Raw genomic sequence first — 16,946 nt, forward strand, 5'->3', positions numbered from 1 at the left:
TCGCTCGGCTGTGACGAGGTTTAGAACAGGTGCCTCTGCGTTCCCTAGCCCCCGGCCACTAAGGAGCAAGGGGACACATCCTGCGGTTCTTACGCTGATGTTGGAAGTCAAGTCCTTTGTCAGAGTGTCACATCGACGAAGGTCGCTGCTAAGCAAGAACTCCAGCACCACACTCGGAGCGCGTGCTTCGCCCGCTCCCTCACAGGGACTATCTGAACGGGCGCAGCCCGTGCCTCCTGCTTCCCCCTCACCCCCCAACCAACGCACAGAAAAAGGAGTTTTTGATGCACGTGAAAAATCACCCCTTCCCCTCCAACTTTCACTGACCTTGCCTAAGACAACTCACTGTAGAAGGGACCAGCTTTCCCTCGATAATCCCTGGGCCACGGTTTTGAGAACTGCGGCGCGATATTACATGAGCGGGGATTTTTATGGGTGTTTTATACTTCCTAGGCAAGGACAGCATTTTTAAATTCTCTTCTTTTCCTTCCTGTTCTGTGTCTGACCCCCAGCAGCCCTAACAGCAGAGCTCTGCTGAAGCAAGTGAAATGGCAATTTATTTTGCCAGGTGACAGTCCAGCCCTTCTGATTTTCTCCTTCCTATTTCTACCGCGCTGCCTAAAAACGAGCTCTTTCCACTCCAGCGCTGCACATCAGTGGGCGCCAGTTACGATCGGGGGCTGGCAGATTGCCGTCCTGCCTTACATCACGCAGTATGGATTTTTGCTTGGCACGGCTTGCCACCGCCGTGGCGTAGTTGGAGGTCAGCCTGCTGATCCAGAACACGGTGCACGGGCAGCTGAGACCCTGGGGCTCAGGACGTCCGACCAGAAAGGATTACGCCTAATTTTCGCATCGCATTCACACAGACTTCTCTGCTCTTCTGTACCGTAGGCCCGTCCAAAGTACTTGAACTGTATTGCAATCAGCTGCTTCTTCCTTGCTGCAAAGACCATTGAGGAAGATGAGGTAATTTTTTTGTTCTTACTCCCCTAGCATTGTGTGAATACACACTCCTCCAGTCCTGCCTTTGCCTGCACACGGTGGCCGACGCTTGCCAGGACAGGCACGAAGTGTTTTGTGTGATTTCTATAATGACTGGTTCTCGCGTCTCTTTTCTGCGTTGGTTTTTGCAGAGGATTCCAGTACTGAAGGTGTTGGCTCGGGATAGCTTTTGTGGTTGTTCTCCAGCTGAAATTCGCAGAATGGAGAAGATTATCCTGGATAAACTGAACTGGGATCTTCACATGGCAACGCCACTGGATTTCCTTCATATTGTAAGTAGGGGGCTATTTACATTCTTTCTGGAGTCTGTCAGTGTAAATTGGGTACCTAGACAAAAACTCTACCTGTAGGGGAGCGAAGACCTCAGGACGTGTTCGTAATTCCTCCGTACAAGTAGTTTCTGAAAGAAAAAGCCTTGCCACAGAATTTCACACGAGACTTGTGACGCTTTGGGCGCCATTTCCAAACCGCAGGCCTGCCGTCTGACCTGTTTTGAGGCATGTTAAACCACACGCTAAGGCTCTCAGCTCCTGAAACCCTCGCCCCTAAGTCTTAATCGCTAGGGGTTTGGCTCAAAACTAAATGCCAGGCAGCACGAAAATGGTTAAGTACAACCATGGAGAAAGCACTGATGCTGGGCAATTGGTGTGCTCCGGGCCTGCTACAGAAAGGCACGGCCAGAGAGCCAGATCCGTGGCTGAGATAAGACAAGAGGAGGGAAGGTGTCCTGAGGTTCTCTGTTGAATTTCATCCTCTCTGCTTGCTCGAGGAGGAGTTTTTGTCTAGGACGCCAGAACTGCCCAGCCTGCATTGTTGAGAGAGAAGGGTGGAAGGGCATAGCCTGTTGCCAAGCCCCGAGAAGCCTGGTCCCCAGGCCGATGATGTGTACGATGGCAGGTCCCGCCAGAAAAGCTGCGCCAAGCTGTTGGTGGGTTCAACGCATTGGGGTTTTTTGTGGCGTGGAAATTGCCTTGAAGGTTAAGCAGGAGGATCCTTGTGCATCAAAGACGTGTCGCATGCCGTTCTCGAGGTCTGACGTGGCTTTGCTGTGGGGTTGCCCGTCGGTGACGCCAGCTGCCTCACGTGCTTGTTTCCCCCCCCCCAGTTCCACGCAGTTGCGGTGTCCAACAGGCCTCAGCTACTGACCATCCTGCCCAAGCTGAGTCCCTCTCAGCACGTGGCGGCACTCACCAAGCAGCTGCTGCACTGCATGGCCTGTTACCAGCTGCTGCAGTTCAAGGGCTCCATGCTGGCGCTGGCCATCGTCAGCCTGGAGCTGGAGAAGCTGCTCCCCGACTGGCTGGCTCTCATCATCGAGCTGCTCCAGAAGGCACAGGTGAGGGGGTGCTGGCACTGCACGCTGCAGCGGGGAGGGACCGGGGGCCGCAGAAGGCTGCGTCTCACTCGCTCCTCCGGTGATCCGAGCCGGCCGGGGCTTTCAGATCCCTAGCTGCTGATCTCTGCCTGCAGTTCCGCTTTTGCGAGGATGGTTGTGCTTCAGCCTGCAGGGAGAGTTTGTTGGGACAGTTCTGCTAAGTCTTGATCTTGACTGCATCCAGCGGGTGACACGGGGAGGAGCCGTGTGCCCCGATGCGTACGAGCTCTCTGCATCGGGGAGAAAGTAACACACCGGGGAGAACATCCTAGCTAGCTGCTCAGCCGTTCGTTCTAAGCATACGGGGTGGTCTGGCAAGTACTGGAAAGACAAACGCTCAAGCTGCTAAAAATATGCAGTGAAACCCTTTAATACCCGGCAGGTTTTTACCCCCCAGTCCTGCCATGAGGGCTAAGCAGCAGCAGGGGTCTGTATCTTACCAAGTTGCCATGTTGGGGGTCTTTTTGGTCCTTTATCGCTTACTTTCTCCCGCGCCCAGTGTATGATTGAGCAGCGAGGCGCACCGGTGGCCGGTGTGTTCAGAGCCCTAGCCCTGCCCTGGCTGACAGCCTCTCCTCTCCGTGGCAGTAATCCCGCAATGCCGGCGTCTCTGCTTGTCTTCCCGCTCCAGATGGATAGCTCGCAGCTGATCCACTGCCGGGAGCTTGTGGCACATCACCTTTCCACTCTGCAGTCTTCTCTGCCGCCCAATTCTGTATATGTCTACAGTCCCCTCCAGCATACCCTGGTGACCTGTAACAGAGGAGCGTTCAAATGCCAGCCCTCCTCTGTCCCAGGGCCAGGTTTCTCCAAGGACAACGGCAGGCCAGAAGTGCCAGTCACAGCTACAGCTGCGCTCTACCAGCGTCTGCCAGCTCCCAGCGGTTGCAAGCAAGCCTCTGCCAAGCGTAAAGTGGAAGAGATGGAAGTGGACGACTTCTACGACGGTATCAAGCGTCTCTACAACGAAGACATCGCTCCGGAGGTAGTGGCTCTTGAAAGCATGGGCTCTGTTTGTGGCGCTGATGTCTCGAGGCAGGAGGGCAACGTTTCCCCTTGTCCACCTTTGCAGCCAGTGTCTGTTATGTAGCCGTGAGCGCACACCACCCGCTCCGCCATAGCTGCTCTAGAAACCACGCAGCACCTGGCATCCTGTGTTCGCAGTGGGGGGAGATGGGGCCATACCTTGTCAGGCTGAACTGAAGGGAGCCAAAAAACAGAAAAAAAAAAAAAATCCCAACCCTTTTTTGAATTTTTTTCTTGTGCGGCTAATTATAGTTCCACTATTTAAGCACTTAAAAACACAAAAAAGTATAAAAATCTAAAAAAAGACCCAAAAACCAAACAAAAAAAGTAGCAAAAACCTGTTCCTTTCTAGTGTTGTCACAGTTCTACTGTTTTTCTGCTCCTGTGTGTTGTAACCCATTCTCCACGTCCAAGAGCTCACATCAGTCGTGCAGAGTCGTTCCAGGTTTCCCAGCCAACTAACACCTCTCTGATAGATTTCCATCTGCTCCTTGCTCTCTCTCTCTCTGCTTGCTCCTCTCTTAATTCTCAGCAAGTCTTGTGCATGATGTTTTGTACTCCCTGACCTTCACGACAGCTTTCTTTTTCCTTTCTGAAGAAAAAGACCTTTTTTGTTTCGTTAGCGCTTTGGTGTTTAAATGTGGTAATATTTAAAAACTGGATTTAAATAAAAGGTTAGTCAGGAAAAAAAACCAAAAAACAACACTGGCAAGCTGCTCCACACTTAAGTAATAACCACAGAGTGTGAACGTACTCTAGAAGAACACTAGGGCAGCCGGCCACCGTACCTTACACAGAGACTTGGCCAAGTTAAAACAGTTTCCGTTTTCAAACACAGAAAGCAGTACTTAGAACAAAAACGGTAATTTTTTCTTGTTTGCACCGAGAAACGTTGCACTCAGTGTAGGTTTTCACCGATGCCTTGACTCTCTATGTCAAGTGTAAACCTTAAATTCTGCAGAGTCTGTTTTTTTCCCATATGTTTATAAGCTTAGCGTGTGACCAGCACCGCTCGGTGAGGTGCTGGGGCAGCTACGTGCGCCTGAGGTTTGAAAGGTGTCTACTTACCAGCCACAAAACCAAACCAAAAGACCCTAACCCTCAAGTTTTGTGTTCACGTAACTTCTAACCAAGAGTAAAACCTTTAAAAACTTGTCTCTTCAATGTTACCCCTCTGTTTCTCAGAATGACCTCTCCCGATTGTAAGCTCTCTCCACAGCCCTGAGGAAGGTATTGTATTTGGAGCCATTGTACTGATGAAAGCCTTCTGGTAGCAATAAAGAAAGTTGTCCTGGATTCCGACTCTTGTTTTGTGCTTTTCGCCCGAGTCCGGGATCGCTTTTACCCGGAGGCTGCAAGGGAGCTGCTCCGTGCCAGACCTGTGAGAAAGCGGCTTTAGGGGCGCTGGGCAGGCGGGTGCCAGCGGAGTCACACAACAAACTCGGGGCCTCTGCAGCGGTTCCAGCTTCAGCCGCAGCTCTGGCGGCTCCGTGCTCCCTCCTCGGTCACCAGGCCGAGTACGGGCCACTCGGTGCACGGCTGGGACGCTGCTTCGTCTCACCTCTCCGGTAGCCATCTCCTCTTTGGCATTCTGAACGCCCCACTGAGGAGTCAAGTCTCCCACACCCCGGCTGGCTGGGGATTCCTGCTTGCTGACATCCCCTCCGCTGAAAATCCTGTCTGATAATGACAAGGTTACCCCAGACAGCGTTGCTGCTCGTAGATTGCAGAATAGATTCAGTTCTGGAATCTCGCCGCCTTCACGGCTGGTTTTACCTCCTGCACTTCAGGAGGAGCCGGCCCCTCCTGCCTCACGTCTCCCGAGGTGCCATCCTTTTTGTCGGGCGCCGTCCACCGTGACAAACTTCCCTCGGGCTCTCTTCCCGCCCGTGTCCTGGAAACCACCTCCCGAGGCCGCCTTTCTCAAAGGGGCGTGCGCTTCCTTCCCATCCAGCCCTTCCCGTCACCCTTATGCCCTAACCGGTCCCCGACCTTTTCTCTCTTCCCGCAGCTCAGTTTTCTCCAGCCATGTTGCTGGGCGGCCTCGGGGCTTCACCTAGCGCACCCCTAGCAAAATACCCGCCGCCGCAGGGCTTCCACAACGCTGCTACTCACTACTTCAAACCTACTTCAAGGCACGCATCTTTCCCACTTCAGTTACACAGCATAACAGCTCTAAACAAAAATAGCTGCCCTGATTTCCAACGCTAGATGGAACAACATTGGCACGGGAAAGATCAGAGCCAGGTAATTTTCACACCCCTTGACAGCCAAGCCAGGCACCTGCGGGTTCTGCGCAGAAGGGAGCCTCCGCGCGTGTGCGTGCTGCGAAGAGCTCCGGCTGCGTGCGCCGAGAGGTGAGCCAGGGCTCTTGTACGTACTGACGCTGTTGGCCTCCACGGTATAAAGCCGTGGAGGGAGTTTTGCAGGACGACAGCTTATTTTAGTTGGCTTCCAACGGTAGGAGACACATTGCCGGGGGAAGAAGAGAGGATGGGGACCAAAGCGCCACGGCGTCGTCATCCCGCGGCAATAAATCCAAGCCTCACCTTGCCTTGGCCTCTCCCCCTCCACACGCTCCTTCCCTCCCAGTTTGAAGGGGGCATTCCCCCTCACCCCACTGGGCAGTATTGGCACGCAGGCACTCGGGAGGATTACGGCCCAAACCCATCTGGGGACGCGCACAAGGAGAGGAGCTGGCACGGGGCTGGGAGAAGCGAGGCGTTGGCTTGTGCCAGCTGGCGCGGCCTGCCTGGAACAGAAGGGAGGGAAGCTGGGCGTAAGGAGAGGGATCTGGGTGCTGCCGGAGCAGCTCTTCCCTAGCAGATGTGCCGCAGCCATGGCTGCGAGTCGCTCTGTCAGAAGGTAAGAGCTTTCCTTCTCACTGTTTTCTCCTCCCCAAAAGCGACGGGCCAAGAGCAGGCCCAGCGCTGGCCCCACACCAGGCACGTCCCCAGCTCCTGCCAGCCCTGCGGCGACCGAGCCAGCTGCTGAGCTTGTCTCAGCCCCCGGCGCACCAGAGGAGAGGAGCCTCTTATTTTGTTGCTGTTGTTCCTTTGGGGAAAAGCAACAGCTTTGTTCTTCACACGCAGGGGTAGGGGGGTAGCTCTCTAGCTTGCAGCTTGCGAGAGTCAAAGTTCATTTTACAGTGTCGCCTTCAGAACGGTGCTCGATCAATGCGGCGTTACTGCTGGCTCTCCCCGTACGAAGCGCAACGCTGGGAAGGACGGGTCGCTGCCCAGGAGCCTTCCCAGCCCTCCTGTGCTGCACAAAGCCAGCCGAGCCGCAGCCCCAAGGCAGCGGGCACCTGCGAGGCACGCACCAAAGAGGCAGGACTCGCAGCCTCCCTGGCTGCCGAGGGAGCTTTCCTGCTCCCCGGTCCCAAACACAGGCACTCCCCCAGCCCCAGTTTGAGCCATTGCCTTTTTATTTGTTGGCACTACGCACAAATCCACACCCATTATCTTCTGCCTGGATACAGGCAACTCCACCAACTGAAAAACAAGGTTCAGACAGACAAAACCTGGCCCCGTTGGGTAGACCTACCTCTGCAGGGTCCCGCCGGCGGGCTGCTGCCCGGCTGTCCTCGCGCCGGCCCTAGGGCATGCGTGGGCCAGCTCGCTGGCTGCATTGCCCAGCCGCGTCCTTTTGTTCTTCCGGATGCCAAAGGAAAAACCCAGGCTCTGCAACTGCAAACGCAACTCTTGGACTCGCTGCTTTTCTCCCCCTCTACCTCTGCTGTGAACACGCTGGTTTTCAGCGCACCCTTTGGACCCCCCACCACACGTGGAACGCACCCGCTAAGGAAACACCCGGTTGTGCCTGTGGTACCTTGATACACCCAAGAGCCTGGCTGCACCATCGAGGCGTACGGGTGCAGCAGGATACAGAGGAGGAACTTGCAAAACCACCCATGCCCCCAGTGCAGGTACCCAGCTCTGCTGGGAGCCGCAGGCAACAGAACCAGGCTTAGTGCGCCAGCTTACCCCCCCGCCCTGGGGCTGACTTGGCCGTGGCGAGTCGTGCTTCGGGGACCGGCCAGCCCAGCTCTCGGAGGCCAGGGCTGCCACGCTGGCCTCCACAGGCGACCACAGCAACGCCACGAGGTGGTCTTCAGCTTTGCAGCTCTCCTCCCGCTGCTGGTGCTGTGGCCACCTGCGTCCCAGGCCAGCCGGGGCCGGTAAGGAGCCTGGGGAACACAGGACTGCGTTGCTGGCAGCGCTGGTGTACAGATTTATGGTGTTTTGCAGCTAAATAGATGATGCGCAAAAACAGGCTTGCCTTTGAAAATGAGGTGCATCCCAGCAAGAGCAGCTCCCCCACGTAGCAAGGTCCACCTGATTTGGAAATAACCTGCATCGCCAGAGAGAAAAACCATTTCCCACTTCCCACATTTCCTCCCCACCAAAAAACCCTGGCGATGACGCAGTCCAAATGCCTCGCTAATACAGTAGCGGGCTGACTTGTCCGCTGTTCCCGCTGTCACAACACAGGGCTGTCCTGGAGCGCTGCCAGGGCTCCTTGCTACCCACAGGAGGACATCCCCCGATGCCCGTGACTCCTCATATTCATGCGGCTTGCCCACAGGCTTCCTAGCACCCTAATGATTCATGCCACAGACCTGCCAAAGATGCTGAGCACAGGGTCTGCGCGCTGAGGAGGCAGGAGTCCGGCAGAGTACGCGGGTCAGGGCAATGGCTGGCTGGAACGGAAACCTGTTTCAAACCGCAGGCTCAGTTCCCTGCTGCCTCATCTCCCTCACGAGCACTGGGATAAAACCACTGCACTCATAAACCCATGCATGTTATTACCCAGCACGGTCCCCCAAAACCCAGGGAGCACCCGAGCGCACGGCAGCCCAGCTTTAGCAGAGCGCCGCTTCTTGTTTCAAGCGCCTTCTAGCAATAATCCCAGCTCACCTGTACATGCTGCGCAGCCCTTACTCTCCGCAACACCCCATCTTCCCTGAATGCCCCAGAAACTTTGCTTTGAAGACACGATAGCAGCAACCTCTCTACAATTTTCTCCACAACACTGCCTCAGAGAGATGCTGATACAGCTCCTTCACCCTACTTAGCCCGAGGGACCCTTCATGAAGTATTTATTTCTTACACGAGACCTGCAGGTGCTGAACGTGGGGGAGATGCTCCTTCCTCCTCGAGTAGGCAGCAGGTCGATGCCTCAGCCCCCTCCGGCCGGCACGATGCGACCCAGCCCCAGCCCACGGCGGCCGGCGGCAGCACGGCACTGCACCCCCCCAGCTTGTGCCGTGGGGCACGTCCAACCTGGAAACTGTTCCTACCTCTGGGCTTCGGGAGTTTCTTCACATTCATTTTCAGTCTCCAGCAGTGACAGGAGGGTTAAGCTCACAAGCATGATTTTAAATTTGGGCACCCGCTCGCTCTTGTGGATGAAGCAGCTTTCCCAGCTCTGCTGGGGACATTTGGTGACACCAAGTGACAAATAACCTCTCTGGGCTGTCCAACAGCGGTTTCACACTGCTGTCCCCTTCCCATGCTGACACTCCCTCAGCTCAGCTCCCGTCCCCTCGTCCAGCACGCCTGTCTCGCTACAAACACCACTTGCAGTGCCCCTATGTGCTTTCTGCTCTCTGATCCCACTCCCTCTGTCCCAGTTCCACCACCACCAGATTATGGGGACGTCAGATGTTTCATTCTGTTCCCCCCCCGGCCCTTAAAATTCCTTATGGCTCTGCTTCCCCAGGAATTTACCAAAAAACAAGCCCCAAAACAAACCCCAAACCCTTCTGCTGGTACCATCTGCCTCAACAACCTGGGGCAACAAATCCCACAAGTTTACTACCTGCTCTACAAGAAAGTTACTCCAAGTTTTGAGCCAATTTCCTTCTAGCTGAGCGCCCCTCTGGTTCTAGTCGCACCGATTAGCTAACTAGCGGGTCAGCATCCACCGCCATCACAACTTAGCGGACTTTGTCACAGAGAATCACAAATAAATTCAGGCTGCAAGGGACCTCTAGAGGACATCTGCGGCAACCTCCAGCTCACAGCGGGGCTCAGCCTCCCTCTCATCTCAGCCTTGCCCTCTCCAAACTGAGGCCTCCAAGCCTCTGCGGTCTCACCTGGCAAGCTGCTGCTCCATCCCCTTTATCATTAGTGCCCTTCTCTAACTCCGCTACGTCCTTCTGGAGACATCAAGTCCAGAGCTGCATGCAGGACTCAAGGCACCAGCACCGCAAAACTCTAGAGCTGCAAAATAAAGGCAGTTTATGTAAGTGTTGGCATTTCGTTTGTGCCTATCTGCTTCTCTTTATACAAAGCTTTAAGAAAATTTCTATTTGGAGTTTAGAAGTCAACCATCAAAAGGGGTTTGCCCCTCTTCAAACCTTCTTGACGCACCAGTGCTACCGGTGTGTCACCTAGCCCCGAGCCTCTCCAGCTGATGGGGAACAGCCTCCTCCGGTACAGCCCAGCACTTGCCAAGGGCAGAAGAAATAGCCCTAAAAGCAGAGGTCTCGAGAGCTCCTCGAAAAGCCCCGGGCTGCCCCAGCGGACGGGAGTCCCTCAGGATCCTTCTTCAGCGTTGCCAACCTGCAGATTTGGTCACGACTTCTTACTGTCACACACGAGATTTCCGAGAGTCACAGGGCACAGCTACATGGATGAGACGATGGGGTTAGTAGCACTTGGCAGCCGCTCTTTAGGTACAGGATAAAAAAAACCCTCCACCATGTAGGTTTTTTTCCTTCTTACTCACAGTAAATGATGCCCAGCCACCCATGACTGAGCCTGCGTCCTAAAGCACCCTCAGCAGCAAACGTGGCTGACCTGACACGAGGTAAAGCCCAGCAGAACGGCTCTGTGCCCATCCGTGACGGTGAAATAATTAATAAGTGACTATTTCAAGCGAGAGGCTATAGCACAGTGGTGGGATTGTACAGGCTAGACTCCTACTGCCACCAGAGAAACCCACGCTGCAACTTTTAAATGGAAAAAAAAAAAAAAGTCTAGGGAACAACATAAGGAGACGACTCCCTCCCTGAAAGAGGGGCAGCAGGGAGGCTCTCGCCCCGCAGGAGGCTGCAGGAGCCATCCGGCAGGTGCGCTGGCCTCTGGGCCAGTAACCAGTAGGGTATTTTGGCAAGTTGGAGGCTACCAGGGAGAGGGTTGCACAGCTGAGCCACAGCGAGGCCCCCGGGCCCGAGGCGGTGGTCCCTGACGCTGCAGACTGGCCTAGGCACCAACACTGGAAAAAAAAAGACACAGCACTCAAACGGGATGTTTTAATGGGCAAGACATTTTCTCCGCAAACAGTGACCGCCTTCATGCACGGAGAAAGCCGGGCTGGAGATGACGCTCGCCCTGCACGAGGCACAGGGGTGGCCGAAGGACCGGCTTGCCCCAACCCCACAGCAGCCCTTGGCTACAAAGTTAATGACTTAGTTCAGAAAACACGGGGCTCGACCCATGGCTTTTTGCTAGGTACGGGTGGCCCGGTGCACACAGAGCACTGCTGCCTAAGCCCTATCGGAACAAAAAGGATTCCCTCCTGCAAGCGGTGCAACCCCTTCCCAGTTAGCAAAGCATCCACAGAGTTTTGCAGAGTAAGAGAAGAATTAATACAGGCAAGGTTTAATCCAGCAATACCCTCCAGGCCTCCAGCCGCGAGGCATTAGCTACCCTGTTTTGTCCTTAGAAGGCTGAACGTGCGAAGTCTCGGGGGAAGCACTGGTGGCTGGAGAGCAGACGCTCAGCAGGCACCACCGGAGCCCACCGAAGCCTGGAGAGCGGGCTCCCTTTTTGGTATTAACGCAAATTCTGTCCGAAGCTACATTTGTGCAAATAGTCATATCCCTTCCGTTTGGGCAACGGTCAGCAGCTCCATTTACATACCAGGTAAACGGTTACAGCATACGTGCAAGGCCAATATTTAATCTTATTTCCGATTATATTTGAAGATTATTTAATAATCTTTCCGGATCTATGAAGTCACTGAGTCGGTTGCAAATGTTTCCAGGATAAACAGTTTTTCTGCTGCTTTAGAAAAACAGCCACCTGGCTGGAGGGAGCTTCCAGCGATCCAACCCCGTCACTGAAGAGTGCTGGGAAATATTGTGCTTCTGAAGAGAGCCCAGCAGATTTCAGCAGAGACCCCGGGCAGCTGGCGCTTCACACAGACTGCAAGGGACAAAACCCAGACGATTTAACAGTACCTTTCCCATGACAGGTTAAAGGAGGGGAATTCCTTGATTAAGGTTCACAGATGAGAAGAATAACTCACTAGTATTCGGTTAAAAAAAAAAAAAAAAGAAAAAAAAAGAGTGCATCACCCCACATGAGAAACAACCAAAGAGGATCAGGCTGTCTCCTTCCACCCATCCCAAACCAGCTAGAGGTCACTATGCACCAAGTTGACAAGCTTTGTTTTCTACCTTCAAACAATACTTTGGCACTTTTCAAGCTTTTTGACTGACTTAACTTCCAAAGTAAACAAGTTATAGAAGTTAAACAACTACCCCCACATTCAAAAATGGTTAAAAAAAAAAAATCACTAATTAGGCTTCATGAAGATAAAATGAAGCCTTCCATCTACGTACAAGTCAGTGCAGCTCAGTTGTACAAGAGATACGTACTTTGCTCATACAGAGGCAGATCAGCCAGAAAATAATAAGGCCTTGACCGTCCCGAACAGGCTCCATCAACGCAACAGTACGCAACATCAGCCACCTCCGCTTCGTGCGGCTGCGTACCGAAAACAAGAAGTCACCCAAGGTAAGGGCTTCTCTTCGGCGCACGTCAGAGGAGCACACGACGTACTCGCGCCGAAGTTGTGGTGTCCAAAGCAGCCAGGCTTGATCTTTAGCGGCAGAAATGAAGTCCTCCAGCTACGCGCACTCACCCTCATCCACAGTCTGTCGTTCCATTTGTCATCAGCGACGCGTGCGTGTTATGGCAAAAGGAAAGAAAACGGGGAGGGAGAAAAAAGATCAACTAATCCAGTGCAATATTTGACATTATGGCCAAGCTCTCTCCTCCAGCCGTTACCTCTGCCATTTTCGGTAGCCTCAATTCTGTTGGAGACGCGCCGGGAGCAGACAGATCCCGCACAGAGACACAGAGCACAGCGCACCCTCAGACGCACAGGTGAAAAACAAAAAGGGAAGGAGAGAAGGGCGGACGTGATGGAAGAATGAGATGGCTCTTCTCCTGGCAGGGGTGCCCGTAGCCGCCGGCTCTTCCAGCGCCCTACTGCCCACGGGGAGAGAGGGTGGGGGGGCTTTTGGCAAGATGACGGTTACATAAAGAAGAAGCTACAGAAAAAGAGAAAAAACAGAAAAGAAAAGAAACAGAGGTTCAGAATTGAAATGAAAGAGTGAGAGAGGGGGGGAAAACAAAAGGAAGAACAACATTTTAAAGAAAGTAAGCCATGAAGGGAAGAGCGCACCGGGGAGGTGGCATATAAACCAACTACACCAGAGAGGCCTGGACCTCTTTTGAGACACCGACGGATTTGGAGAACAAGCTGACAACCGCCACAAAAAGCGACTGACAAACACCGGCACAAACCTACAGAGGCATCTCCAAGGCACAGAACGACCTGTCGGGAAACCTCGCGATTCCTCATCCCCTCCTGCCGCACCGTTACGGAACGGCAATGGCAAAACAAACTCACAAAGGCCACGCCAAGACCAAAGCGTTTGGGTAAAAATATATTTCCTCTCCCCCCTTCAAGTGTTGGCACTATTTGTAACCAAAAGCACATACAAGAAATAACTGAGCTTATGCTATAAGGTTATTATTCAATTTGTAATTCAAAAACCGAAATATTTTAACATCAAATAAAGTGACAATATCTAACAGATGCATACATATAATTTGCATTAACACTGTATGTAGGTTACACAATTATTTAGTTACAAACATGGGTTATTTTCAAATAGCAAGGTAATAAAGTTCTACATCTATAGCTTAAGGCAATCAGGATATTAAAAATGTATACAAATACAATATTTCTACTGCTGTTCACAGCTTTATTTCCCGTTAGTTAAAAAAACCCTTCATGTTTGTACAGTTCCATGCTGATACACGCCGATGAGAGCATCACGGATATCGCACGCTGCCAACGCAACCAGGGTCCTCGGAGAAGAGACAAATACGCGCTCCTCTAACACCTTAGAAGGGCAAACGGTAACTGGATTCAATGGACAGCTCTGATCTGATCGCACGCAAGACGACATTTCCATTCTCGCTTGGGTGTTTTAGGAGAAACAGAATGAGAGCTACCTGCAGAAACACTGTCAGGTTAAGTAAAGACATGCTTAAAGGAGACAGAAAGATAGACATCTCCTTGATGGCATTTCAAGCCGTCAGAAGCGCACAGAGAGGGTGACACGAGATGCGGTTTTCAGGCTGCAGAGGAGCCCGGGCTGGGTGCCAGTCGCTGCTTTCCCCCGCTCCCCGGCAGCGCCCCACGCCACGGGAGATGCAAGGCGATGCATTTAACGACCATGACCGCAAAGGGCACCTTCCTACTTACTGCCCTCCTGGAAAGGAACGGTGCAACCCCAGTGAGGTTTTAGGGGAGCAAACCCTTATTCATCTTCTCTACAGAGCCATGATGGCCCCTCTCCGTAACCCGGATTTTGTTCATTTTCCCATTCTGGGCGTTCCTTCTATGCCCTGGGAACACCATCATCCCAGAAACACACGTTTCAGTGTGCTTTCTTGCTCCTTTCTAGTATATTCTAAGGTTTGAAATCTACCTTGTCAGGAACATGCAGCGTTATCAGCTAAGTTCTCATCGCCGTCTAACGCGCGTTAAAGGCTGCAGCGCCTCTCCAGCGAGGCGTTTGCCCACGCAACCGTGTGACCACAGGGTCCCCAGCTGCCTCGCTAGCTTCAAGCATGCGGAGAAGCTGGGCAGGGCTGCTTTGGGCGGTCGACAGCAGCTAGGTGTCGTGTTCCCTATGGCTTCTTTTCAACATCTCAGCAAAAGCAGATTATTGCAGGAAGTTTTAAAGTAGTTTTGACAATGCCACTTGTAAGTAAGCGGACTTAAAGACACCCCCCCCCCAGAAAAACACAACTGGTTTCGTATCAGTAACGAGGCAGAAAGGGTGAGTCTCTTACTGCTGTACTTACATGCAAAGGTGAAAGCCCATCCAACTAGATTTGAGTGTATCATTTACTCCATGCAGAATCGGGGGCTACTGTGAAAAAAGGCGTAAGTAAAGAAAAGAAAGAAGCGCAGCAGTCACAAGCTAAACATGGCCCAGGGGTTTAAGGAGGAAAAAGAAAAAGTCCTTAATGTCTCCTTTGGCAAAAAACCAAAACAGTACCTTTAACTTTTGCAAGTTTACAGTTTATTCCCAGTTTCTCCAAAAGAGCTTGCTTTTTGCTGGAGAAAGAAACCCAACCAAAAATACATTCATGCACTTGGCCACAGCTTTCTGTCAAAAAAAAAAAAAAAAAAAAGGCATAGCTAGACTTAGCTGGTTTCCCCTGCCAAACATCCATTGAAGGGCTGTTAAATGAAGCAGGACAAATAAATGTTAAAATTAAGTTTTCTACTTGGCACAAAATGCTGGTAATGATAAAGAGGACGCACACAGAGACAGCTACAGCAAAGCATACCGCCACAAGCATGCCCTGATGCGCCTACGAAGTGACTGGAAAAAACCCATGCCAGAACCCAAACTTCTTCCTTGATAACTCAAGGTTTTAAAGCTGGGTTTGCCAGAAGCCACAAGAACCACAGCTCCGTTTTTGCCAAACGGCCCCCTAGCAAACCTATTTAACCTGACGAAAAGTGCACTATGGTTATAAGACCAGGAGGCGTAATTTAAAAAAACAGAACAAAAAAACCCAACAAAACAAAAAGATAAAAAGGCTCAACTATTTTATTTCCAGCTTATTTATCTCCAGTCAGGTTTTGCTGTCTGTCCAAGACATCGTGTTTGGATAACCTCTTCCCAAAGCCATGTTTAAGCAGCGAGGGTTAAAAAGCAAGGTGACCCAAAACCTAACCTCCAAACACATTTCCCAGTCCAACACTGCGGAAAAGGTGATCATTCTGCCTTTTTTATCCCCCCCCCGCCCCGAGGCAAGAAATTCCATCCCAGAAACAAGCAAAGAACCGCAGTGCGCGAGACATAGGTGGAGAGAGTTATTTTTAAGAGTGCTTTAAAGAAAGAAACCGGAGACTACCTAGCCAGGAGCAGGGGCAACGCTGGCTGTACGTCAGCAGAAGAGAAAGAAATCCAGAAGTCATAGGGGAAGCATGGCTCGCCACTTCTTGGGAAGGAAGGGAAAGGCTCTGTCCGAAAAGCAATGGCATAGAAAATACACATTCAACAAACCAATTTCCACACCGTGCTGGCCACAGAGCAAGGCCTGGCTTACGCTAAGTCTCCTTTGCACATTCAAGGGACATCTGAGTGGGACATTGTCCCTGGGGCAGGAGGGCCGGTGGGGACCGCGGGGGACGTATGTCCAGGCGCCCTCTCTCCCTTGACGTGAATTCTGGATCCCGCAGCTTTGCGAGTCTGTATTTAAGTGCGTGCAGGAGTCCTCCTGAAGGCCCTAAGAGAATGTTGCAGGCTATGTCTTCCCCCCTGCCCAGGCATTTGATTCCCTAAGGGCTGCTAAGTCTTGCTAATATTGTACACATTGGAAACCAGGTACTATTTTAAGTGAGATTTCAAAAGTTTTAGTCGGGCGAGTACATGGAAAGCAGTCATGAGAAACGGTCCTTCTCCCAGGCACCTGCAGCGCCGTCCGGTTCCCACCGCAGCGTTCAGCGGGTAGCTACTACACTGAACTGGAAGGGTGGCTGTAAAAATACGCCAGCGCGTGACAATAAATCCAAGCCAACTAGCACGATCGAGTCAGACAACAAAACCAGGAACTAATTAAAAATATCATGCAAATGTAATGGCATGCAAGGTCAGTTAAACTTTTGTTATCTACACACACATACCCGCCTCCCTCTCCCGCAACAGTGGGACTCGTATTGCTCTAACACATTAGCGATTGAAGGAATATGGGTCGGACTAAACTCCGGGGTTTAGCCACACCGGGGACTGGGCTGTCACCCTCGTACGGCAGGAATTCCCCGAGGCTGGTTACTGCGGCCGCAGGGACCCCTTCAGCACAGGGCTATCGCAGCCAGCCCTCCGAGAGCTGGGTAGGCCAGCAGCACCGAGGACCTGATCCAGTCAATGACGCCCACCCGAGCTGCTGACATCCAGTCCTGACTCTCAGTTCAAATTTGGGGGCAACAATGATTTACTGCGGCTGGTTTTGATGAGAAAAATACATGGTATCATCATCTTGTCCCTCCACCCACCCCTGAACTTCCAGTTGCACACAGTCCTCTACCCAATCCTTCTTCCTTCTTGTTCCCACTATGTTATTAGATGAGTTAATAGTTATTCATGTTAAAAAATGGAAAAAAAAAGAAAAAAGAAAAAAAGAAAGAAAACAGATGGCAGAGACATTACTGCAAAAGCAGGTGAATGCAGGAACATCCTTGGCTTGACAGGCTTTATGTGAAGCTTGCA

General features: G+C 52.2%; 2 protein-coding genes across 11 annotated transcripts in view; one reads left to right on the top strand and one right to left on the bottom strand.

Moving 5' to 3' along the window:
- The window catches only part of CCNI (cyclin I), a 32,042-nt gene extending 27,340 nt beyond the window's left edge, over positions 1-4,702 (top strand). The window contains exons 4-7 of the mRNA XM_087737918.1: positions 895-969; positions 1,137-1,277; positions 2,111-2,341; positions 3,012-4,702. Coding sequence (XP_087594044.1) covers positions 895-969; positions 1,137-1,277; positions 2,111-2,341; positions 3,012-3,470 — 906 coding nt within the window. The 3' untranslated portion in view covers positions 3,471-4,702. The remainder of the gene's footprint in view (positions 1-894; positions 970-1,136; positions 1,278-2,110; positions 2,342-3,011) is intronic.
- SEPTIN11 (septin 11) overlaps positions 1-16,946 on the bottom strand; it is a 79,593-nt gene that overhangs the window by 11,338 nt on the left and 51,309 nt on the right. Inside the window, exon 10 of one of the 10 annotated variants that reach the window (XM_087737906.1) lies at positions 9,564-9,633. The exons of 3 other annotated variants lie outside the window; for them this stretch is intronic. In XM_087737906.1, the coding sequence (XP_087594032.1) occupies positions 9,579-9,633 (55 nt within the window). In that variant the 3' untranslated portion in view covers positions 9,564-9,578. Of the gene's footprint in view, positions 1-9,563; positions 9,634-10,909; positions 11,563-11,637; positions 12,297-12,399; positions 12,696-13,172 lie in introns of those variants that run through there. 6 more of the 10 variants (XM_087737909.1, XM_087737904.1, XM_087737911.1 and 3 more) reach the window with 6 other exon arrangements.

This window comes from Nipponia nippon, unplaced genomic scaffold (genome assembly GCF_047370975.1).
Source record: "Nipponia nippon isolate SJK-2023a ecotype South Korea unplaced genomic scaffold, ASM4737097v1 scaffold_6, whole genome shotgun sequence".
In the NCBI taxonomy this organism is placed as follows: Eukaryota; Metazoa; Chordata; class Aves; order Pelecaniformes; family Threskiornithidae; genus Nipponia; species Nipponia nippon.